The 26,722-nt window shown below is 41.3% G+C and overlaps 1 protein-coding gene across 2 annotated transcripts in view; it reads right to left on the reverse strand.

Annotated features, from left to right (window-relative positions):
* VWA9 (von Willebrand factor A domain containing 9) overlaps window positions 1–23,008 on the reverse strand; it is a 33,893-nt gene extending 10,885 nt beyond the window's left edge. Inside the window, exons 1-9 of one of the 2 annotated variants that reach the window (XM_008575372.1) lie at window positions 22,964–23,008; window positions 17,637–17,920; window positions 15,919–16,026; window positions 13,041–13,196; window positions 12,153–12,271; window positions 11,472–11,614; window positions 9,404–9,496; window positions 6,037–6,181; window positions 4,270–4,403 (exon numbers count right to left, since the gene is read on the reverse strand). In XM_008575372.1, the coding sequence (XP_008573594.1) occupies window positions 4,270–4,403; window positions 6,037–6,181; window positions 9,404–9,496; window positions 11,472–11,614; window positions 12,153–12,271; window positions 13,041–13,196; window positions 15,919–16,026; window positions 17,637–17,858 (1,120 nt within the window). In that variant the 5' untranslated portion in view covers window positions 17,859–17,920; window positions 22,964–23,008. Of the gene's footprint in view, window positions 1–4,269; window positions 4,404–6,036; window positions 6,182–9,403; window positions 9,497–11,471; window positions 11,615–12,152; window positions 12,272–13,040; window positions 13,197–15,918; window positions 16,027–17,636; window positions 17,921–22,280; window positions 22,391–22,963 lie in introns of those variants that run through there. The other variant, XM_008575371.1, reaches the window with a different exon arrangement.
* Between the last annotated feature and the right edge of the window lie 3,714 nt (window positions 23,009–26,722).

The following is a 26,722-nucleotide window of genomic DNA, read 5'->3' on the forward strand; positions in this document are numbered from 1 at the left end:
ATGAGCTTCGGTTCCTTTGTAATAAACGGAGTTCCGGCTTTGACCGCTCTCCTGGCTCGGTGTTTTTTCTTTGTCCCCGGGGCCGAAGCGCAGAGGGGATCGGGCCTGCGACACTCATCATCCCGCTCAGCCCCATAAAAGGTTGCCGCCGGCTGGTCCGGGGTCTCTTCCAGCCCGGCTTTGTCGGTCTCTGGCAGTGGGAGAACCGACACTCATGTGATTTAAAACCTTTAAAAATCATGAATTCATTTTCAGTGGAGATGTGTTTTTTCTGTGAAAGTCATTTTGCCTTGGGTTGTAAAGGTATTCCTAAGGAGCCATGGCATTATTATATTAGCTTCTGGAGGATGTGCCACAGGTTTCATTGGTTCAGAGCCAATTTTTGCATTGGTTGGTTTTGGAGTCTCTACCATCAATTTGCATGGTTCAGGACTTGGGCCTCAATTTCTCATAGAGCACTTTTAAATTTCTTTATATCTAGAAAACCAGGCACACACAATGGGTAGAATTTTTCTTGTCATCCTTTCACTGAGGGGATAGATTTCCCACATTCTCAGCTTTGTTCAGAGATTTCAGTTGTCTTATTTGAAACCAAAGTCATCACAGCTCTTCTCCCTATGTAAGCTTTAAAACCCTAGCCCTTGAATCCTAGCTCAAGAGTGGCAAACAACAGCCTGCTGCTTGTTTTTGAGTTAAGAATGGTTTTTATGATTTTAAATGGTTGGGGAAAAAATCAAAAAAACAATATTTCATGACACCTTAATCTTACATCAAGTTCAAATTTCAGTGTCCAAAAATAGTTAGTGCAACACAATCACTCCCTTTCATTTGCATATCTTCTATGGCTGCTTTTGTGCTACAACAGCAGAGTTGAATAGCTGTGGCAGAGACCACATGATCTACAAAGTTGAGAATATTTAGTGTCTGGGTGAAGGAGTTTGGATGTGTTGTCCCCTCCAAAACTCAAGTGGAAATTTGATCTCCAATGTGGCAATGTTGGAAACTGATTGAGTCATTGGTGGGGGGGTCCTTCATGAATGGATTAATGCTCTCCCTGGGGGAGGGGCAATTAATGAGTGAGTTCCCGCTCTATTAGTTTCCGCAAGAGCTTGTTGCTTAAAAAGACCCTGGCACCTTCTCTCTCTCTCTTGCTTCCTCTCACCATGTGATCTGCTTGTACCCGCCGGCTGCCTGCCACTTTTCCACCACGAGTAAGAAACAGCCCTGAGGCCTGTGACAGATGCAGCTGTCCCAGAATTGTAAGCCAAATAAACCTCTCTTCTTTATAAATTACCCAGTTTCAGGTATTCTGTTATAGCAACACAAAACGGACTAAAACACTGGGCCCTTTCTGAAAAGGATTATGGCCCCTTGGCCTAGCTTCTAGAGCTTATATTCAGTCAAAATCTTCTCTGGGCTTCAATGGCAAAAGGCATTCTTCAGACCTTATTAGACACGCACATGTGTATGAGACATCGTAGGGCATTATTTCTGGAGTCTCTTTATTCTCTTGGCTTCTGCAACACCACTCTCTTCTACTTTTCCTTTCATCTTCCTATTCCTTCTCATTTTCCTTTACTAGCACCCTTTCCACTGCCCCCAGCAGTTGGTGCTTTCTAGGGGTTTAGTCCTTGGCTCTTTTTTTCCTTAATCCATTTACTTTCCTGAGGCCAGGACTTCTTAAAGTATAGTCACGGATTCTAATCACTTGCATAATACTAAAACTGTAAGTTCCTGGGCCTGAAACTGGATCTACTGAGTCAGAATCTCTGTAGGCAGGGCCCAGAAAATTGAATTTCTAAATAAGTTCTCTAGGTTTAATTTTATGCACAAAAATTCAAATTTATAAACCACAACCCTAACCAATCTCCCTCATTCTCACTATTTTAACTATCCTAAAAATTTTATCTCTAACTCTTTGCCCCCTCCCCTGAACTCCAGACTCCTACAGGAATTGTCTCAAGGCACTGCCACATATATCTCATAAGCACAAACTCAACATGCACAAAATATGTTCTTCTCAAATTTACTTTTTCTCCCCTATTCCCTATTTCCATTAATAGTACTACATTTCACCCTGCGGCTTAGGTCAAAGCCTCGGATCATTTTCAACTCTTTTCTTTCCTGTATTCTCACACACAAATGCCGTTGATTCCATTTCTTAAATATCTTTTATCCCCAGCTACTGCCCTGTTCTGGCTCTTATCTTCAAAGCTCCAGGACTATCATAGTAACTTCTAACCACTGGATGCCCTTGCCTTTTCAAATCCACACTCCACAGAGTTATCTTTTTTTTTTGTCTTTTTTCGTGACCGGTAACGGGATCGCAACCCCCAGTGTCACGCCCGTACCGCGACCGGCAACGGGATCGCAACCCTCGGTGTCGCGCCCGCACTGCGCTCAACCAGTGAGCGGACCGGTCTCTATATGGGATCTGAACCCTTGGCGGGAGCGCCGCCACACTCCCAAGCGCTGCACTCTACCGAGTGCGCCACTGGGCCGGCCCTAGAGTTATCTTTCTAAGTGCAAATTTCTTATCTCTCACTTGGATTTTGGTCATATTGTACAACTCCAAGGAGTACCAGCACCTAGAGTACAAAGTCTCCTAACTGGTATCCCCACTGTTCTCATTATAGCCACAAGGATCTGATCACATTACTCCTCTTCAGTGGCTTCCCAGTATCTGCAGAATAAAATCTGGGCTCCTCATATTTCAGATGAGGCCTGCTCCACTCTAGCTACCACCAACCTCTAATCTACTATCTTCCCCTCCCACAGCTACTCTCAGATTTTGTACTCTAGTTCCTTTCCTTTTGACAGGTGTTCCATTTGTCTGGGGTGCCCTTTCTTCCTTCCTCATCTTAGCAAATTCTTCCTTTCCTTCAAAATGCAGTTAGGTTGTCTCTCTTCTATGAAGATTTTCCTGAGCCCTCCAGGCAGAACTGATTACTTCGTCCAGGCTAACTCTGATCTTGTGCCAGTCTGTGTTTATTATTCCATTTTGCACCAGACTTTGAGCAACTCCACTAACGCTTTTATCCCCGAGCCCCGGCACAGAATAGGCTGCTTGGTAGATGTTCTTCAAAGTGAAATGGGCCCAAATGAGTCAAGGACGACTCTACAGTTGGATCCTGAGTACCTAGGAGCATAGAGACTTCAATCAAAAGGAGTAGGAAAATCAGGGCTCCTGCCGCGGGTTCGGATCCTATATAGGGATGACCGGTGTGCTCACAGCGCTCACTGGCTGAGTGCGGTGTGGCCGGTCTCAAAAAAAAAAAAGGAAAAAAAAAAAAAAAAAAAGGGAGTAGGCAAATCAGAAGAAGGAAGAGTATAAGGAGAAAGGGGTGAGAGAAAATGGTTTCTGAAACAAATATGCTGAGCTTGAGACTGGCAGATTATCCAAGTGGAGAGGTCCAATTGGGAACTGGAAATACAGTATGCAAATTCCAGGGAGAGATCAGGTGGGATTAGAGTTACAGATTTGGGGAGTCTGAAACTATTATAGCTGAGGAAATAACTGAAAGAGAAGAAGGCAAAGAACAATATCTAGGGAACTGTGAGGTAAAAGGAAGAAAAAACAAGATGGCAAGAGAAAGAAAAGTTGCCAAAGAAAAAGGTCAGATAGGTACCAGGAGCACTGTCAGGAAAGTTAAGGGAAAACAGTTTCAAGAAGGAAGGGGGGGCCGGCCAGGTGGCGCACTGCTACAGTGCGCCGCTTGGGAAGTGCGGCGGCGCTCCCGCTGAGGGTTCGGATCCCACATACAGACCGGTTCCCGCTCACTGGCTGAGCGAGGCGCGAGAGCAACACCGAGGGTTGCGATCCCGTTGCTGGTCCCGGTCCGGTACGGGGGCGACGCTGAGGGTTGCGATCCGTTGCCGGACACAGAAAAAGACAAAAAGGAAAAAAAAAAAAAAAAAGAAGGAAGGGGGATTACATTGTCTAGGAATGAGTTGAGATTACTTGAGTTGAAAATAAATAGTACATTACAGAAAAAAAATAAAGCTTATGGAGAGTAGCTTTTCACTCTAAACAGTTTTAAAGAGTTTATATTTACTTATAGCAACCTAAATGTTGGTTTCCTTGGAGCTGTGAAAGTAAAGATTTCAAACATTAAACTCTCTTGGGTTTTCCATGTACAGATCCAGCACCAGAGACCACAGCATACCCGTAAGGGAGATCATGCAGCTCTCCAAATGCACAGTCGGAGACATTTAGAACAGCAGAGAGAAAACAAAGTCAAGGTAAGTAAAATCTGGTCTGGGTTATACCTGAAATAGGACCCAACTGTGCCATTTTCCCTAGCCATGGGAGAGGTTCTGGGCCAGGCTCAAAGAGGGACATCATGAGGTTTGATTTCTTCTTGCTGTCAGCTTGGGAGTAGAGCATTCCATGCCATTCAGGACTAGATGGAGAGAAGATGGACGATGAGAAGATATCAAGCCTGGAACTGTCGAGTTAAATAAATCTTGCCTGTGTTCTTCTCTTGATAGACACAGGTTTCAACTTTGAAATCAGGAGCATACTTTTACCAAAGCTAAATCCTAAACCTGAAAATATATACTGCTGTCTCCTAACATCTCCATTCCTCTGGGACATTTATTATTATTCAGGTAAAATTATGTATATGTAGAAATCAAAAGCAATCTTTAAAGAGAAAAAGCAAAGCATAAAGGGCAGCAAGCAGCTGTAGGGGTGAGGAGGAGGAGTAAAGGCCGTGACCTACAGGTCCTTTCTGCTACCTCCCTGAGTCTCACAGCAGCACCAACACAGAGAACCTCTTCTAACAAAGAGCACAAGGCCATCACCCACTCCTTAAGAGTGACTTTGTCTCCAGCTTCTCAAAGGGCCGGAGGCAATTCTCATATTCAGAACCAGTACAGGAAGCTTTTTTTTTTTTTTTTTCCCCTTTTTTTGTCTTTTTTCGTGTCCGGCAACGGATCGCAACCCTCAGTGTTGCGCCCATACCGGACCGGGACCGGCAACGGGATCGCAACCCTCGGTGTTGCTCCCACACCTCGCTCAGCCAGTGAGCGGGAACCGGTCTGTATGTGGGATCCGAACCCTCGGCGGGAGCGCCACTGCACTCCCAAGCGGTGCACTGTAGCAGTGCACCACCAGGCTGGCCCGGTACAGGTAGCTTGAGTGCCAAGAAATATAGCAGACTAATATCTGGTAAGAATTGCATTCTTCTTTTTGGACACGCTAATTTTAATTCAAGCAGAAATAGAGCCATGCTTCTTCTGATTAATCCTGACCTCTTGATCTTCTATATCAGTCAACCCCAAGTGATGGCCAGAAGATAATCAGTCACCTCCTGTTTTCTAACAATAAGAATTATAGAAAGGGAAGCAGATACTTTTGTAGATTTTGAGACTGCAGAGAATAAAAACTAGCAGAGCTTTCATCACAGGGAAGGAATATAGCAGAGTGGTTATGAGTATGAGCTCTAGAGTCAGAAGGTATGGGTAAGAATCCTGGCTCTTTCATTTACTAGATGTGACCTTGGGCAAGTTCTGTGAGCTTACTAAGCCTTAGTCTCCTCATCTATAAAACGGGGATGATGTTGATACCTCCCACATAGTGTCCTTATGAAGGATTAAATGAGTTAACATATGTAAAGTGCCTAGAGGAGAGCCTGGCACATAGTAAAATGCTCAAAGTTATCAGCATCCTTCTTTATTTAGTTCTGCCTCCTCATTTTATAGACAAGGAGTCTGTGAATCCAGTCTAAGACCCTATGGCAAGTTAGTAGCATTGCTATAACCAGAACCCAAGTGTCCTACATAGGATAAGAAAGAGGAAAACTGAGAAAGGATATAATATAAAAGCAATATTATTAAAAAGCTCACTTCCTACTTAATCTAGGGGATGATTTAAAGAACAGTTTAGAAAGTAATGGCAGGTGGGAAGGGTGTCGCAGGGAAAGAAAAAAGGTGACAAGGACCATTCTATTTCTTTGAGAAAAGTCTGCAAAATACTTCATTTGTGAACTGATTTTCCCTTTCATTCAACCTAATGTAAACAAAGTTACCTACCCTAACTGAACAATTGCCACCATTCCTTCTACTTTTAGGCTGCCATGGAGCAAGACACAAAAGTTGGGTATTTTGCCTGCAATCTGATTGGCTGAATTTTCATCTTCATTGTCATCAGTAATGCCAGGACCCACCTCATCGCCTTCTGTGAAAAGAAAAGAAAACAGGTCAGTCTGAGATTAGCTACAAAAACCCCAAACTTGGGAGTTCCAGTCAAGATGGTGGAATAGACAGTCCCCTGAGTCACTCTCTCCCACAAACCAACCAATTTACAGCTATGAAAATGTAACATCAGCCAAGTTGGGGCTGCTGGAGCTCAGTGGAAGAGGAGGAGAGATCTAAGGAGTTCATGAAGGTGGGAGAAACCATGATGAGAGAAAGAAAAAACTGCTCAGAGCGTTTCGGGCCGTGGCCACTTTAAGGCTGGTGCTGCTGAGTCCTTGGAGCAGAAGCCGCAGCTGTGCCCTTCAGATGGAGTTACTTGGAGGCAGCAGGGGAGAAGAGGGCCTTGGTGGTCCCCAGGACAGCAAGACCACTAATAGGGTTCCTTTGGACCCACACAGGAGTGAGGAGCCAGAACAACTGAAAAAAGGGAGCCATTCAGAGGCTGATGAGTCATCACAAGGGACCAGCACAGGTCCCGTCCCATGGGAAGTATTTGGAGCATGGGTGGTGGATTAGACGGGTCCACTGGGAGAACACTGGGACACAGCAAGGACAGCCAATCTGCCCCCCAATCAGCACAGGACCACTCAGAGGAGACTGGTTGGAAATGCAGAATTGCATTGGATGCAGTTTGATGAAAATACTCAAGCTCAGATCAGAGTTTCTACACAACCCAGGCGCACCAGGTCTCTGGAGAGCTGGAAGTACCAATAAGGTCAATCATTAAACCCTGAGCTGCACAAAAAGCCTTCCTTAGGGAAATAGCAGCAAAGCAGCAATTTTGCTCAACCACACAGCTCAAATACTGGTGCCCACAGGAAGTTCCCCCATTTTAGAAGTAAGCAAGGGCTGGCCTGTGGCTCACTTGGGAGAGTGTGGTGCTGATAACACCAAGGCCACAGGTTTGGATCCCTATATAGGGATGGCTGTTAGCTCACTTGGGAGAGCATGGTGCTGACAACACCAAGTTGAGGGTTAAGATCCCCTTACCAGTCATCTTTAAAAAAATAAATAAATAAAAGACAAAAAATTAGTTCCCACCCAGGCACATTGCCAGCGCTTCAGGGCCCGCCAGAGGACCTGAGGTATGGAGCCAGGGACTGGACCACCGCCCACAACCACTCACACCACCAGTGCCTTGGGGCTCGCCCAGAGTCCTGAGGCATAGAGCTGGGGACAGGACCCCGCCTACAACCAGGCACACCACCAGCACCAAGGAGCATGCCAAAAACATCACCTCTATGTGGGTGGCCCACCACAGCCACCACAATAACCACCGCCACCACGAAAGTGGCTAGATATCACAACCGCCACACAGATGGTCCATCTGCCACTGGAGTGCACTGACACAAGGAAGAGTCACCAGCAGAGACTAAAGAAAAGAACAGTATATTTCTCTCCACAAAGCCCGTTCCAAAGTGACAGAAGAAGCATCTGCTCTATGATAATATTGGGGGACCTAAAGACACCTTTCAGCATTGGACAGATCATTAGGTAACAAATCAACAGAGTAACCATTACTCTTTCAGAGGGAGAGAAGAAATCTAGGGTTATCAGTAGTGGGAGCGGGGAGGGAGAAGGTGATAGGGAGAGATTGGACAAGGGGCATAAAGAATAAGTACAATTTGTAACAATATACATACTAGTAATATTGATTTGATCAACATATGTCAACATTGAACCCCCAAAATATGTATAATCAATTATGATTCAATAAAACAAATAAACAAACAAACAAACAAACAAACAAAAACACCCCCAAACTCCAATTTCACTCTTGGCTATTTCTAGCCTTGAAGGAAAAGTATATGGAATTGTAAGAGAATGTTATAACAGGTAGGAAAAATTCATTCCAAATCAGTTTTTACATATTATATGAATCATCCAAAATAGAAAAATCTATAGAGACTGAAAGGATATTAGTGGTTACCTGGGCTGGGGAGATGGGGGCTGGAGGTTGACAGTTATAGGGTACAGGTTTCTTTTTGGAGTAATGAAAAAGTCCTAAAATTGATTGTGGTGATGGTTGCACGACCCTATAAATATACTAAAAACCACTTAATTATACACTTTAAATGGGTGCGTAATATTTTTCTTTCCACTGTTGCCCCAAATAAATGTTTCATTTTGCTTAATTTCCTGCTTGGCAATTACAAAGGCATGCAGAATTCCCCCAGGACCTTAGAAATGAGGGTAATGTGATTGTTCTCTGAGAACAATAAAGTAAATTATAAACACAGTGATCACAATAAACCATCTGTGGGTGCATATCAAGAGTCTGTCTGTGCGGCTGGCCTGTGGCTCGCTTGGGAGAGTGTGGTGCTGATAAGACCAGGCCACGGGTTCAGATCCCATATAGGGATGGCCGGTTAGCTCAATTGGGAGAGAGTGGTGCTGACAACACCAAGCCAAGGGTTAAGATCCCCTTATCGGTCATCTTTAAAAAAAAAGAGTCTGTCTGTGAATGTGTGATTGAATGGTTATGAAATACCCAATATTCCAACTGAGATAACCTGGTCATAAATGGAATGTGATCAAAACTCTCAGTAAGTGGAAACCTGACTGATTACATACACTTCTTGGAGAAAGCTAATAAATATAAAGAGAATGGCCAGACGAGAACAGAAAAAGAGAATTTTAAAGAGCTAGAGGCCAGCATTCTCCAGAGAGATGCTGAATTTGGGGACATTACTTTACAGTTCCTAGAGAGGTATATTCTGCAGTAATGAAGTCTCACAAGAGCCTGGATTCATCCATTCATTCAACAGTATTTATTGAACACCTACATGCTTGGCATTAGTAGAATAAAGAACAGATATGGTTCTTCCTCTTATTAATCTGTACTTGACTTCCACATTTACCAGACAACCTTCTGAAAACTACCTTAACTTTCTCCGTATGTTCCTACTAGGAAAGGCAGAGCCCAGGGTGAGGGACTAAACATTCTCATCACCAAGGAGGACTTCCACTGTAAATTCACAAACCAACAAACAATAAATATGTGTCAAAATGTTTTCCGCAGTATAAAGCAGCAGAATTACTTTTCAGGTATATTAGGCAACATTTCACTTTCTAAAATCCAATCCAGTAACTATTCCTTTCCCCTAAATTCTGCAAAATGGGCTGTCCTATCTGGCATTTAATAATAACTTCAGATAATAGGATACTTCATATGTGTCACTGGACTAGGAAGAGAACTCACCTTTGTTAAGTGCTATAGGTAAAACCAGATGTCTGGATAGAACTGGGGGACTTGAAATATCAGCTATATCAATAAATCCCACTATTTCCAAATCTGAAAGGAAGGAATCAACATAAAATTAATTTATACTATGGGAAGGTACATTATTTTCTATGTATTAGATTTCACAAACACACTGTTTAGGTGGGGATTTCAAATATGACGATTGGGAAAGTTATTAGACCTTTCTGTGGATAACTCTAATAACTTGCATTGTAAGTAGCTCAGAAAATAATGATAATTGTCTTTTACTTAATAAATTTAAGTTATATGACAAATCAGGTAAACTTTATTTTTATGAAACTAGGTTCCCAGCCAAGGCAAAAAGCTTGAAGGTCAAATCCCTCTGTATAGTCAAGGACGCTGAGATCACCAGGGGGTGTCATAGTCAAACACTTCCACAACAACTTCAATCAGCCTTCTTTGAAGAGTAAAGCTATTGCATTAAAAACATTTCCCTGAGAAAGGAATACATTCTCTACAAAACCAAGGTAAGCAGTCTAAATATGACAATGATTTCTGTGCTTTATAGAAGCCGTAGTAAAGACCAAAAGTATTTGTTGAAAACTTAAATAAAAAGATAAAAGTTGTAACTAAAAGAACTTTAAAAAAAATTTTTTCTGATTATATAGATAATACAAAAACTTGGAAAACACAAAAAATTTCTAAAAAGAAGAAAAATAAAGTCACTCTTTATTCATCATCAAAGGAAACCTCTATTAATATTTTATTGAATTGCTTTTCAGCCTTTCTTCTAGGCAATTACACACCCACATCCTCCAAACAATTTTAAAAAATCAGAATCATGGTGAGTACACTGTACTTCTAATACATTAGGAAGTGTGCTTCTCTGGAGATTTACTGTGATCACCTCCCTTAGCTGAGTAATGAATCAGCATGAGCAGCTAGATATTTCTCATTTGAGTAGGCAAAGGCCTACAATATTTTAAAGTGCTTTAAAAATAAGCTATAATGAAAATCTTAGACTAACAGTTTACATGGGAAAGAAAAGACTTGTTCAAAAAAGGATGGGAGGGAGGTGAAATCTAACTGGTTTTGAAGGCAGCAAAACATTTGAAGGCAGCAGAAGCTTAATATTCTGCTGTCTAGTCACAATGAAAGACGTGGATACCCTGCTTCCAGATAGCTAGAAGCTAAAGGCACAAAAATAAAAAGGCTGTTCATAGCCTTTCATTCTATAAAACACGTTAAAATCTGTACACCCTGAAAAATGAACATTTACTGTACACTTCATTTTAATCATTTATTGTTTGAATAATTACCTATGAGCATTTACTAAGCATCAGACACTATGCTAGGCATCAAGGCTGCAGTGGTGACTGAAACAGTGATGATATGCATCCCCAAGAAGTTTAACATGTACCCACCACTCAAGGAGTCCACCCACCAATAGGAGACAACTTTCCTCTCTACTACTCCTTGTTATTTTTGACTCTTTACTTTGCCAAAAGCATAGTATAGTACCAGCAACATGAACCAAATAAAAGCAGTAGCACATTGCTTTCTTTTAGTCATAATACAAGCAGCAGGGCTATAAAAATATATCAGAGCTGAGAGCTAAGAGACTACATGGTTGATTCCACCCACCTAGCCAATAAGGATTAGAGGAAGTGACTTTCCAGGGTCACATTGCAAGAATCATACAGCCAAGTCTAGAATCCAGCCTTTCATATATGATGTGAATTATGATGCTAATCAATCTCAGTATCTTTGTTAAGAATCACCTCAAGGATTTCAATGCTAGTGAATCTGACCATGATTTCCAACTTTAGTAATTTGTGGTCATAACTATTTAGGATTGGAAATTAACTCATGACCTCTCCATAAAAGAACAATAATCTGCCACCAACGCATACTCTAATCCAAAGTGCTTATGACAATAGTACCCTCGTATCAGAATATACATTTCTCTTCAACCCTCCCAGACAGAGAAGACTATAAAAGTGACAAGTTAGAAGAAAGTAAGGATAACAGAAAAACTAAGAAGGAAGTTTTTAGAAAAAGTTACCTGTGTTAATGACTTTAGGGATAGGATCAATTTCTTCATCTACAACAAAAGGTTCTGGCCTGGGGAAGACTTGTACATCAGCAGTTAGGTGGCCACACTTGAGAACAGCATGGAAAGGAGTATATGCCAGATCTATCAGTTTTCTAGAATATAATGATTAACTGTTATAGGAAGAGTAATATGATACATACGAAAGTAATTTTTCAGGATGAAAAGTTTGATTTTCCTTCAAGGTGACTCCAAAACTAATATTTGACTATTTGCAAAACAGGACAAAGTCTAACATCTTTGGTAAAGAAATTTCAATTCTCAAAAGCCCAAAAGCAAGTTAATCTTTGAAACTGCTGACTCATTGTAAGGAAGTCAATATCTACAGGCATTATAGATTTAGTCATGCTTAATTTAAAAGGGGGTGAACTTTTACAAAAAAAAAAAAAAAAGAAAAAAGAAAAAAGAAATAAAGAGAAAAAGAAGAAAAAAGAAAAAAAGGAAAATATATATATAAAGAAATAAAAGGGGGTGAACTTTAAAAAATCACTACTACCAATCACTTATCTGAAAAACGTGCGACTTGGGGAAAATGAAATGATACAATTAGAAACAGTAAAACATATTCATGCTGGATGTCAAATTATAATATTCGATAGTAAAAAGGCAAAAAAGCTCTAACCATATACTCACCCAAACATAGACTGTACATTTTTCAAGCACAGGGGGCCATCAATAGTAAATATCTGCCCTTCACCATTGTTTAAATCTATGAGGCGTTCAAGGCATTCCAAGGAATCGGTGCTCTGAAGCTACAAAGCAAAACAGATGACCCCTTTAAAGTGGCACAAAATAAAAGATTATCAGCACATCAAGGTCACAGCCATCACAATAACACAAGCAATAAACAACTCAGATGATTTTTTTTTTAAACAGCCAACATGAGAAGGAAAAACTGTAACAATTTTGACTCAAGGTTACCAAAGAGGAATGTTATATAAAATGACACCAGTAGAGATATTTCATTCAGAAGTAGTTTGGCAAAGATTCTCAGATAGTATTTACACAGCATCTTCCCTCCAAAGTGTTTCTAACATCTTGTGGTAAGAACCATCATTATCTACATTTTACAGAGAGAAAAACTGAGGTGAAGAAAGGTAAAATAACCTTTCCAAATAAATAGAAAAACCAGGAAGTAAAGTGTTTAATAAAACATACGTCAGAGTAACATAACCAAAAATCAAAGTATTCTTCTGTCAACATTTCTAACAGAATGGACATAAGAATTCCTAAATGAGGGAGATAACTGGCAAAAAGAACATCTTGACCCTTCAGCACCCATCAGTAGGATGGAGAATAATTGCAGTTATATTTCCCAGTTCGGGCAACACTCTGAAATTTCAAAGAGCATTGGAGACCCAGAGTCTTTTTCAAGTACAGTTAGTGACCAGTCTTAGCTGCAACCAGTGGAGTTCAATGTTACAGTATATGCAATACAGTATTAATGGAAAACACTGAAAAATAAACTGAGCCTTAAAATTTACCTAATCAAACTAAAAATAAATTAGTAAAAGGTATTACCTCCTCCAAATTGGCCATGCACATGACGTATAACTTAGATGGGAAAGGAAAAGGTAGTGGAAACCTGTTGCTCTCACTTCGTTGATTGTGGGTAGCTAGGGAATGCCGCAATGACCCTCTACCAATGCCAAGACAGCCATCTGTCACTAGAACAACCTGTTTGCAAAAAAGAGAGGAAGTTTATACGTAAAATTGCATATTTAAAGCAGTCCCATTTAGCAGTGTTTTCACTGCTAGAAAAGGGCATGAGGAAACTCTGGGGTGATAGAAATGTTTTATATCTTAATTGTAGTAGAGGTTACGTAGGTATATGTATTTGTCAAAACTAAGTGAACTCAGTGAACATTGTACTTAAGATCTATACATTTTATTCTACTTCTTCTAATTAACACTGCCCCCCAAAAAACACTTACCTCTGAACACTTAAAAAAAGGACAAAAACATTCATAACCAATTCTTACTTAATTTTATTAAAACTAGAACCCCATCTCTTAGATAACAATTTGGTACCTAAGGCACTGATGTCAAAAGTAGCATGAGGACTCATTTCACATGTGTCCCTAGGAATTACCAGCACAGAAGCCTGAACTTTCCCACTTTATCTTCAAAGATGAAAAACTCTATCCCTGGTCAACTAAAATGACAACTGCCTTAAAAATGTATTTATAAAGACCATTTAACCAGAAGTGTACAAGACCTTTAAAATGCATTCTTAATCAACCTGTAATAACTGTAATCAATAATAGATGGTAGTAGCAAAAACATTTTCCTTTTCCTCATTGCTTCAGAGCGATCCTGTGGGGGGTAGACTTCTCAAGCATCCCAGGCAAGGATTATTTTCACTCTCCCTAGCCTAGTCCAGTAACTTGATAACAGGAAACTAAGGCAGTATTAGGTGGTTGCACCATGTGAAATACCAAGATTGGCACTTTTAAAAAGCCCAAGAATGCTTAATTGTGGTCCCCTGGAGGGATGTCATCTTTTGGGAAGATAGTCAATTGACTACAAGGCAATTTCCTTTTCTAGGAACCAACAATCGCTATGTAACGATTTACTTTTGCCACCAGCTTTTTCAGATGTGATCCGATAATAAAATATTTCATGTAATGTCAAAATGAGACGGACTTTACTCAGATAATAAAGACATAGTCCAGCTGTTGAAAACCTTGATTAAAGAAATTCTACATTTGAACAAATTTGTTTGATAGTAACATTATAAAAACAATCACTAATAACCATCACCTATAGTACAGTGTTTTGGACCTGATTCACCCCAAAATTCATCAAGCAAGTCTAAGTGGATTCAGGGCTAGCCCCTTGCCCTCAGGGTAAGGTACATCTCAAATTCAGATTCTTCCTTTTTTCAAAGGCAGAAAAACATCGAAAGGCTGCATGGTGCACAAAGTCTGGCTCTTAAAAATTTTCTGTTTCACCTCTAAAACCACAGAAAAAATGCCTACCTGCTAGTTTCCAGTTCAGAAGATACTGACAACAAATCTTCATTTATTCAGTATATTATTAGGAAATTAGATATTCTATATGCATGAATTTACCAAAATAAATAATGCCTATGAAGTGAGGTGCCAAACTTTATTTCCCTGCACCAGCCAGCCACCACAAAAAAAAAAAAAAAAAAGGCAGTTACTGGTTTCTTTAAAAGTGTCCACTGAAGTGATCTGATTTAACCTTTTAGTAGTAGCTTGGGGTCTTCATGAGCCTGAGAGTTGATATTCTATAAAACAGGGTGGTTTTCAGAGTAAGAAAAGATGTTTTAGTTTTTTAAAAGTCAGGTCTATTGAAATATAACTTACGGGCAGTAAAATGTGTCCTTTTTAGTATGCAGTTCTATGAATTCGGACACTGCATTCAATCATGTAACCACCCCCCCAATCAAGATAAAGATCAGTTCCATCACTTCCTATATTCCCTCCTGCTTCGTTTGAGTCAATCCACACCCTGCCCTCCCTCCCAGGGAACCACAATCTTATTTTTAATTAAAAAATAAATACCAGTGATGCCACTGACACTACTGAGGAATTCTGTGTTTGATCCTGTGTTTGAATAAAAAGTCATACACCAGGGGTGGGCAAACTATGGCCCACATGCCAAATCTGGCCCACTGTCTGGTTTTGTAAATAAAGTTTTATTTGAACAGAGCCACACCCATTTATTTACTTATTATCAATGGTGGCTTTCATGCTATAACAGCAGAGTTAAGTAGTTGCCACCGACATTTACAAAGCCTAAAATATAGAAAAATTTGCTGACCCCTGTTGCAGAGTATTATAATTTTCCTTTTGGCAATGTTTCTGTTTTCTCCTCCAAAATATGCTACCACTTCTCAAAGTACCTGTTTATAGCAAACTTGCAATTCTCTTTTTCTGCTACTACTCTGCTCTGATTTGATGCTAATATGGACCTACTGTGGACTCAAGTAAAAAGCAGCAGATTTTATTACATTCATACTCCTCGCTTTTTAGACAGCTCAGATAATTGAGATAGTTAAAAGTTTGCTGAATAAATGCTGCATTGAGATAATGAGGATAGACTATATTACACTGATGTTTACAATTCTATCACTCAAAATTATAATCACTTCTTCCGGGGAGTGTAGTTCTAAAATTCTACTGTGAGCCCTTTGTGTTTTATACAAACAGTACCAGTTTGCAGTAAGTGAATTTACTACGAGGATGCTTTCCTTAAGGCATAATTTTGTTGCTTTCAGAGCACATTAGTGTTGATGTAGTGAAAGATACCAGTAATGTAAAATGTAGTTTGTGAAAATTACAATGCATGCTGTGTCAGAGCCTGAAGAAAATCAAAGCACCCCAGTGGTAATGTTTTTAACTTAGGGCAATGAAAAAGAATTGATCATTACCTGGCAAGGAATTGCACCACCCCATTCTTGCTGCACAATATTGCAAACACCAACTAATGCAGACTCCAAGCAGGTTTTGTCATAATCATCCATATTACTTAGTGCTTCCTTATTGAACAAAAGATAAAACTGCTTGTTAGTTTTTAGTGTTTTAATTTGTTATTAGAAAAGAATATAAACCGTTCAAAGTCTGAATGTTACACAGGGGATATTGTGTTTCTGAGCACCCCAAAGCATAGGTTCTTAAAAGAAAAACAGTAAAAGAGACTTCATCAGCTGTAAAGGAGCTTCCCTTTATTCTATCCTCTATTAGGTGAGAGAGCAGTCCATCAAGTTTATACCTTTATGAGTGGACCCTGAAGGAAAAAATTGAAATAAAGAACTTTTAAACGTATCACAAAAATGACAAAATTTATTGATACTAACTATATCCTAAAGGATATATCCATCACTGTAGGCACTTTATGTGCATTTAATCATCACAACTCTATAAGGTATAGATTATTAACCCTATTTTTAAATGAGAAAACTAAGGTACAGAAAGATTAAGTGACTTTCCCACATCTCAGGACCACAGGTGTGGACCCTGGATTTGAACTTGGACAGTCTGACTCCAGGGCTCCTGGTATCAACCTTACTCCTCACTCCTTAGACTGCAACTGTTTAAATCGCAGAACTGCAGAATATCAGGAATGCTTAGTTTATTCACTTATAACAAAGCCAGTGCTATTTAGAAAAGCACCTGATCCACTTAAAAATGTGAGATCATAAAAGGAATGATTTAACAACATGTTATTACTTATATTAAAAAATTCAGGGGCCAGCCCAGTGGCGCACTGGAGAGTGTGCCACTTGGGAGTGCGGCGGCACTCCTGCCGAGGGTTCGGATCCCATGTGGAAACCGGTTCCCGCTCACTGGCTGAGCGCGGTGCGGGCGCAACACCGAGGGTTGCGATCCCGTTGCCGGTCCCCGGTACAGGCACGACACCGAGGGTTGTGATCCCGTTACCAGTCAGTATAAAAGACAAAAAGGAAAAAAAAAAATTCAAACTAGATTAATCCTGGATTTCTAAACTGCCTAACAATTATTAAACTATTTGGTTTAATTCTGGAAACACTTACTGACTACTCCATATAGGCAAGATACTATGCTAGGAACTGTTGAGGATATTAATGATTTAGAGATGTTGTCAGAAAGTAAATTCTCCAGCGTATCACAGACAACACCTTTGGAAGATAACATCTATCAATAAAAGTTCAAAAATTATAATTTCTTGGCATATGTAAATCAAAGCTATTTGTTGGAGAGGAAATACCATTTTGAATTACTATAAAATAAGGGTTTTTATAAGGAAGGGCTATTTTTCATTCCCTTAAGTTTAATAGGAAAGTAGAGAAAAGAAAAGTGTTGAACCTAAAGACCCTGAATTTTAGGAAATGAAGCAATGCATCCTGAGATCCTCACCTTTCCACAGAGAATTCCAGAAAACCAAGAGAAGAAAATAAGGCAACAACTCACAGCTCTAACTCATAGCTCTACCAAAGAAAGGCATAAGACCTATTAGTCGTGAATCCTTGTTTTAAAACTATACATATTAAGTATCCACAGACTTACAATTAAATAATCCCTAGTTCTATAAATTCAGTGCAATATTATAACAGTTTTCCTCCCAATAAGTTTGGGCCCTATACATACGATAAGTTATTCCTTTTTGTACCTGTAAGGTGTTATAATCTCTTGTGAAGGGGACCATCAGCTCCCAAAGTGATGAAAAAACCACCAGGGCTGTAAATTCAAGCTTGTAATTTGTGGCCATATGCTCAAACAGCATTGTCAAACCATGGGCTGCTAGGTGCTTACGCTGGTATTCCTCAGACCCCTCGATAGACACAGGTCGAGTCATGGAAAGGGATACGTCCATTACCACCACTGTTGGCATGATGAAAATGATCCCAGTGTTCCCAATCAGAATGCAAACAGACAGCTATAAATAGAGAAATGCTGTAGAAAATAAATAAAGTCTTACATATCATGGAGAGAAAAAAGTATTTTTTCACTATAATTTTAACCAATTTCCCAGAAATGAATGGAGGCAAATCTGCAGAGAATTCACTGAGAGGGAAGAAAGCAGCTTAGTTTACTGAGGACTACTCTTAGAATCATCCACTAAATGGCCATAAATCAAGGACCACTTTAAGTAATTCTATATAAAAAAAAAAAGCGTTAAATTCAGGTAGCCCTTGACTTTCATACCTTCAACTTTTACACAGCTTAATATAATAAATGTTCCTACATAACCTCTCCAATACTTAATTTACTGAAGAACATTTGTAGTCATCATATGGTGGTGCTATCTGACAATCAACCATTCTTTTTTGGCACCCTTAATCAATGCAGCAGTATTAGTGGAAATGTTTTTTTGTTGATTGGTGCCCTTGTTATATTAAAACGAATGCAAAATATAAAAGTGGAAGGGCCAGTAAAATCATAATCTAAATTAGATAAAGCAGGAAATCATTAAGCATGACAAAAGCAACAAACTGTTGGCCTCTGTAGTATTCATTGTACATAAATGGCTAACTGGGCTTTAACTGTGAAGAAAGAGAACAAAATTTAAAAATATGTATGAAAGCTAAAATTATTTCCAGAAATTGTGTAGAAATGTAGTCAAAATGTAGAAACGGGCCCGGCTCGGTGGCGTACTGCGCTAGTGCGCCACTTGAGAAGCGCGGCGGCGCTCCCGCCGAGGGTTCGGATCCCACATACAGACCGGTTCCCGCTCACTGGCTGAGCGAAGCGCGGGGGCAACACCGAGGGTTGCGATCCCGTTGCCGGTCCCGGTCCGGTACGGGGGCGACACTGAGGGTTGTGATCCGTTGCCAGACACGGAAAAAAGACAAAAAAAAAAATAAATGTAGAAACGGAGGAACAAAGACTTCTTTTATTTAATGGATTGCAAATAAGTCTGAAGAAAACATTTTTTTTCTGTGTTCAAAAATAAAGATGGTCACAGACAACACAGTCCTGCTCCTGGGGATATTGAGCTTGCTGCTACCCTGTTATTAAGCAAACTATATCCTATTGATATAATGAAATATCATATATATTTCATATAGCTATAAATAAATAACATATATAGATATAAGAAATATTTATATAAAGTATTGGTAACTTAGAAAAGCAGGTCGCAGGGTTGTATGTATATACTGCTTACAACTTCTTAAAAATTATATTGCATATATACAATTAGGGAAGACTCTAGGTGGATATAAACAGGTTAGAAATTTTAATGTTCACTAATTTCTTCTTTGGAATTCATCTCAAAACATTTAACAGTAGCCAGACTGCTTGTTTCAGAATAGTGTCCAACCACAAATGTGTGATATTCTAAAATTCCAATTGTATGCAAATTAAAACCACAGTGAGGTATCACCTCGCTCCAGTTAGAATGGCTATTATCAGGTAGACAGAAAATAACAAATGCTAGGGCCTGGCTTGTGGTTTACTTGGGAGAGTGTGGTGCTGATAACACCAAGGCCATGTGTTCAGATCCCTATATAGGGATGGCTGGTTAGCTCACTTGGGAGAGCGTGGTGCTGACAACACCAAGTAAAGGGTTAAGATCCCCTTACCGGTCATCTTTTAAAATAGAAAAAAAAATTATAATTCCATTAATAAAAAGTATACATAAAAGTTTTTTAAAAATAAATAAAATAAAATAGAAAAAAACCCCAAAAAAACCAAATGCTGGCTTAGGATGTAAAGAAAAAGGAACTCTCCTCTGTTGTTGGTGGGAATGTAACTCAGTACAGCCATTATGGAAAACAGTACAGAGGTCTTCAGAGAACTAAAGATAGATCTACCTTATGATCCAGCTATCCCACTACTGGGTATACCCAAAGGAAATGAAATCAGTATCACCTGTATTCTCATGTTCGCTGCAACACTATTCACAATAGCCAAGAGACAGAATCAACCTAAATGTCCATCAGGGGATGAATGGATAAAAAAACTGTGGTGTGTATATATATATATACATACATATATATATATGTATATATATATACACACACATATATATATATACACACACATATATATATATATATATGTATATATATACACACACACACACAATGGAATACTATTCAGCTATTTAAAAAAATGAAATCCTAGCATTTGCAGCAACATAGATGGAACTGGAGACCATCAGGTTAAGTGAAGTAAGCCAGGCACAGAAAGACAAATACAGCATAATCTTACTCATCTGTGGAATCTTAAAAAAAAAAAAAAAGTGGTTCTCATAGAAGTAGAGAGTAGAATAATGATTACCAGAGGCCGGGAGGCAAGGGGCGGCCGGGAGGAGAAGTTGTGAACTATTGGGTACAAAACTATGCTACCTACTCTGAGTGAATCACTGTGCAGTACATGCATGTATTGAAACAACACAATGCACCCCACAAATATGTACAAATAAATGTTAAAATAAAAAAATAATAATTAAAAAAAATTCCATTTGTATGCATGCTGTTAGGAACTCAGAATATACTGGTTCATGGAAACAGTGTTATAAATGGGGGTTAGGGATTCAGGCCAAGTAGGAAAAGCCTTTTTATCACATAAAGGCCTGAGATACATTCAAATAAAGTAATGTCTCATGTACCCAACACACCCACAAAGTTAAAGCAGAGAAAAAAATTACTTTTCCAGACTCCTTAGAATTCAAAAATGTTTAATTAGCCATTTTGATAGAAAAAATTTAAATGTGTATCCCTCTTTTCTGCCTCATTAAAGTGTGTGCTAAACAAGTCATCACCACTCTAAACACCAATACTTCCCAGCACACTGCTACCCTGATGTTTCACCTTATACCAGCATTTCCCCAAGTGTTCTGGGGGGGATGCTCCAAAAAATTGATTTCAGGCCTTATTAAAGAGAAGTTCTGCAGCAAGGAATCTAGTTTAATTTGTTAATCCTGTGTTCCCATTTAACCCTTCTCTCTACATAATTACTGTTTTGTGTGTGTGTGTGTGTGGGGGGGGGGTTGGCAACTGGCCAGTTCAGGGATCCGAACCCTTCACCTTGGTGTTATCAGCACCATGCTCTAACCAAGTGAGCTAACTGGCCGGTCCAATAATTTGTTAAGGTCCCATGGAACAAGTATTATATGGAAAATACATGGAGACACTGCCTTATACTCAAAGGATCCAAGCTGTTGTGCTTTGGTTTGGTACCTCCTCTTTATAATAATTTTTAGACCATCAGTTTACATTCCACTTTTCTCTGTAATCCTCTGTAACTGTATTCCCTTTTTTAATTTGCTGCTTCTTGGCTGCTGTGGGTTAGAAAGCCAGGTAATCAAGCTTGTTAAAATTGTGTTCAAATTTAAAGTACATAGGTTCTGAGAACCCGTGGGTTTTTTCTAGAGTAAAACACATGAGTTTAGGTGTATCAACTTGGTCCTGTTTTGTCTACTCAGTTTTCTTTATTTCCCTTCTGAGTCTCAGGTGTCTTGTTCCAAGAAGTGAGGTCCTATATAATATGGGTTCAACTACACTACTCTCTACCATAAGCTCACAAAGGCCAGAGACCATGTCAGATTTGCCCATCAGTGTCTCCTCAGAACTTATCACAGTAACTGGCACATAGTAGGTGCTCAACAAATATTTGATAATGACTAATGAACTACCCCAACTGCCAGATATAACATTAATTCTTTAGCAAAATACATTATAAGATATGTATATGGACACCAGAAACATATTTCCTCCTCTCCTCCTATTCAAGCATAGATACCAGAGACTCCTATGCCTCTGCCCAGGTATAGTATTTATCCAACTCCTGTGATAATCCCATTCATGTATGGAGGCCTTTAAGTTTCTTAAAAGTTGGGTATCATGGGAAGTCCTGCCCTCACCTCTTAGCAGAATGGGAAACAGTTTACATAAACGTAGATCAGGTATAAGATAGCACTTCCAGCCCATGAAATCTGCTGTAACACTGGAATGGGTGACTACAGCTGGCAGTCTTGCCATCTCTGAAGACACTTCTGAAGCTGGCTCCTTCTCCTGACTGATACATTTGTGTCCATTCCCAAATGCACCTTCTTTAGAGTGGCAAAGCTGTGAGAAACCAGTTTAGTACTCAGGTTGTAAATATAGGAGTAAAAGAGGGAACTCAATGTTCTTGAAGGATGGACGGTTCATTCAAGCAGTCTAAACCTGATTTAATTTTTTTTTTTTTTTAAAGTCGTTACCCACCACAGGCTAGCACTTTTGTGAGAACATGATGTATTCCTCACTTGGGTTGTTTCTGACCCTCAGTCCCCCACTCCACCCCGCTCCACCTTTCCCAGATGTACCGTTCACAGACAACGCTTCTGAAAACGAGAGGTCGTCTTTGTCAGGAACAGTCTACTCCTGAGAATAGACCCCAGCCACCTGATTTGGCCTTAAATGCCAAGTCTCCATCAGCTACACACGTACAGTTCTTCCCCGAAGGTGATAATTAGTTCATTCATAAAGAACTGATTCTCGGCAGTTTTCGCCCTCAAAGCGTCATTCCACTAGAACTTGCAAGAGCCCGCCGGGTCACGCAGGGGTCCCCACCTAGTCTTCGGCTTTCCTGTCAGCCTCACTTCTCTCGCCCTGATGAGTCCCTCCCGAGCTCTCAGATACAACTTCATCTCAAAACGTCTACCCTGGAAATATAAAATTCCTACATTCGAATCGCATCTGGGGGATGTATTTTTACCTTAAAAATCAGTCAAAAATAATTGAGATCTGGAAGTCTCTCACGGGAAGAGGGGACATTAGGGGCCTGGGGCAGAATCGTGCTGTTTTCGTGGAGCTGGAGAGCCCGGAGTCACAGAGCAAGGGGAGGCCGGGGACAGGGCCCCGGAACCGGCGCCTCAGAGACGGCGCCGGGCGGCCGCCGGGGCAGCGGGAAGGCCGGGCGCGGCCCCTCGTTCTTCACCCTAACCCATTCACCCGGAGCCCCAACAAGCAACGAAAGGCAGCCCGGGGCCCGGCCTCCCGCACTCACCCCTCGCCCATCGCCGGCCACAGTCCGTCCGTATAAGCGTTCCCCCCGCGCACCACAGCCGGAACTCTAGGGCCGCGCGACCAAAGGGAACCCGGCGCCCGCAGTGCGCGCGGGGCTGGGCGGGGCTTCAAGGACGACGGGAGCGGCTCTGTGGCTCGGCAGGGACGCCAGCGGCCGCCTCCTCTGCGCCTCACTGCGCGGTGGCCGATCCGGGGCCACCTGGCTCCTCCCCCCGGATCCCCAACTTCGCTGAGCCCTGCCCGGGTCTGTCCCTTCCCGCCCCCTCCCCCCGCATCGCCTTCTCTCTCTCCCCATTCTCGGGCCATTCCCTCCATTATCTCCGGTCTTCTGCCCACCTCCCCCTCACTGCTCGTGGGCCTCCCCTGGCCCGGTGACTCTGCGACCTCTTCCCACTCTGCCCCCTCACTGATCGGTGCCGCTCTTCCCCGTCACTCTCAGACCCCTCTGACCCAGCTGACGGAGTCCTCCTCCTCCGCTCTGTGCTGTAATCCCTGGCTCGGAGTGCTCCTACCGAGCACTGCACACTTTTCTTAGCTGACCTGAGCACAATTTACGTCAAGACTCAGCCTCTTGGTCTCCTCAGTCCAGATGCTCACTTTAATCCCCCACCCTTTATTTGTTTTTGTTTTTAATTTATTTAAAGAAAGAAGAAATATTTGATTCCATAGAAAACCATTTCCTAACTGAAAGGACACTGGAGTCTGGTTTGAGACAAACGCCGTTAAAGACCAGGTCATCTGTCCGGCGGTCCTTCCCTCCCTCCATCCATCCACTAGCACAACAGGAGGGGGTGGGTGTTCCACCCAGGGCCTGTCCTCTGCAATTCTCCCTCCAGACTTCTCTGTGTCGGAAGAACTGGAAGGATGTGCCTTCCCGCTGATGGGCTGTGTCCTTCTCTATGCATGGAAGCCGTCGGGAGGGGCTCCTTCCTCCTGGGTGTGGCTGTGTCCTGGGGGCGTAGGTGTGAGGGGGCGCCTTGCCAGCAACCCCAGCCCTTCTTTGAGAGAAGCACAGAGAAAGTCCAGTTAGACTCCCAGATCCTGGCCAAGGTGCGTTGCTGAGGGGTTTGCACTCAAGCTTCCCTGTGAGGCAGGATAGGCCCTCGCTGCCACTCTGGCCATCTGGAGTCCTTGTGAGGTCCTTGAGGGGACAAGAGATGACTTTCTTTCTAACCACATAGGGAGCCAGAGAATGACAGCTAGAGGGTAGCTTTGTTGTTGTTGTTTTGGCAGCTGGCTGGTTCGGGGATCCAAACCCATGACTTGGTGTTCCCAGCAACACACTCTCCCAAGTGAGCTAACCGGCCAGCCCCCAAGGTATCTTTGAATGGATGCCAGCAGGCCCCTGGGGACTTGTGATTCAAAAAACAATGTTGTACAGCATAGGTTACAAGTGGGAACAGAAAGTCTTCTAGAAGGCCTTAGGCATTTGCTTTTTTCTTTTAGCTGGTGGGATGGGGCCAGGTACCGGGTGGGACAAAGAAGGAGGATGCTTTGAACTGAACAACCAAGTCCATCTGACTCTTTTTTTTTTTTTTTTTTAAAGATGACCGGTAAGGGGATCTTAACTCTTGGCTTGGTGTTGTCAGCACCACGCTCACCCAGTGAGCTAACCGGCCATCCCTATATGGGATCCGAACCAGCGGCCTTAGTGTTATCAGCACCGCACTCTACCGAGTGAGCCACGGGCCGGCCCCCATCTGACTTTTTACCTTGTTCTGTGGGAGAGTGAGTACGGTTGCTTGTAGTTCTTTCCTGTCCCCTCTTTACATCAGTGGCGGCAGAGAAAGACACACCAGTCCCTGGGAATATCCTCACCAGCAAAAGAGCCCAGAGGCCTGCAAATTGCCCTATTTGCTTCAAAACTCCTTTCCCCGACCTGGTTGGTCTCACCATCTCAAGGCCTTGTTATTATTCTTGAACAGGCACTGGGCTCTAGGTAAGAAGCCTGCAGGCTGATTACTTAGTCATAACTTCTAATCTTTCCCTATTGGAAAGAACATGGCTAAGAATGTGTGGTCAAGGAAGTTGTCTAGTTACCCCTAATGTGATGATGTCTCAGCCATAGAGTTACTGTTCTCCTGGTAGTTCCAGCTTAGTTCCACGATCTGGTTCATTACCTTACCCAGTCCTAAAGCTTACATTTATTAGTTTGCTGATGGGTGATTGGATCTTGATGACCTAGTTCTGAATAACAGGCTTTCAGGAGACTTGGAAAGCAAAAGATCAATTTATTAAAATTGACAATAAAAGGTAGAACTACCAAGAGAACTGTGTCACTCAGGGCAACTCATTTTTTTTGTTCTGTTTTGTTCCTCCTTAATGGAATCCCATTAAAAATCAGAAGGTTGTTTAGTGAATATAAAATCAGAGAACATCAGCACAATGAGTTATAAGATCTTAAAGGAGTTTCTTTGATGACTGAGGAATTTATTTTTCCCACTCAAGAGACTCTCAGCATTTGCATGTTTCCACACATGCATTAACAGAAATCAATAAACAGCTTCATTGGCAAAATCTCTCATTCTCTTTATTTTTTCTTGCTTACTTTAAACAGTGGACTGCTGTCACAGAGGTTTTGAAAGGCAGACTGGTCCCTAGTCTGGCAGAGTAAGGTTAGTGACAGAAATACCAGGCCACTCTCAGGGGCTAGCCTGGGGTTCAAAGGGAGTTCCAGATATTCAAATCTCCTAGGGCACGTGTTGAAATGCAGATTCCCAGGCCCTGCTGACTTAATTGGAATTTCATGCCTTGGAGCCTGAGAATTTTTATTATTAAGTTCCCAGGATGAGTTTTCATCTATAGAGATACAGCGTAAGGAGTAAGTGAAGAAAAGGTGCAGGGGGAATCAGTGGAACCCATCCCTTTTCTATTTCTCCCTCCCCTCTCACACTTCTGTGTTGTCCTTTGCCCTGCATCTTCCTTCCTGCCCCCTCTAGCCTGGACCCTGCCCACTCTCAAATCATACTTCCATGCTCCGGGCTCTCCCCTAGCTCCCATTACTTCCTCCCTCCCCATTCCACTATTTTCACCAAAGTAGAAGTCCAAAGAAATCATAGATATGACCCTTCTCTCTTTTTCTTTTCTGAAAAAGATTTTATTATGGAAATTTTCAAACACAGACAAAGATAGGGGAAATAGGATAATAAATCCTCATGTACTGTTCACCCAGCTTCTACTGTCAACTCAGTCCTCAATCTTGTTTCATTTATACCCCTATCCACTCTCGCCAACATATTATCTTGATGCAGATTCCAGGTAGCATAACATTTTATCTATAAATATTTCAGTATGTATCTCTAAAACAGAACTTTTTTTTTTTCCTTTTTGTCTTTTTTTTTCGTGACCAGTAACGGGATCGCAACCCTCAGTGTCGCGCCCGCACCGCGCTCAACCAGTGAGTGGACCGGCCTCCATATGGGATCTGAACCCTCGGCGGGAGCGCCGCCGCACTCCCAAGCACCGCACTCTACCGAGTGTGCCACTGGGCCGGCCCAAAAACAGAAGAACTTTTAAAAACACATAATTACAATACCATCATAAAATTTAAAATAATTAACAATAAATCCCTAATATCATCAAACATGTAGTCAGTTTTCAAATATCCAGTTGTCTCATAAATATCATAAATTTTACTTTTTTATACTTTGGTACTTTGAATCAGGATCCAAGTAAGATCCAGATATTGCAATCTGTTGATATATCTCTGAAGTCTCTTTTAATCTATAGGTTCATCCCT

This window comes from Galeopterus variegatus, unplaced genomic scaffold (assembly GCF_000696425.1).
Source record: "Galeopterus variegatus unplaced genomic scaffold, G_variegatus-3.0.2 Scaffold1178, whole genome shotgun sequence".
NCBI classification, from domain to species: domain Eukaryota; kingdom Metazoa; phylum Chordata; class Mammalia; order Dermoptera; family Cynocephalidae; genus Galeopterus; species Galeopterus variegatus.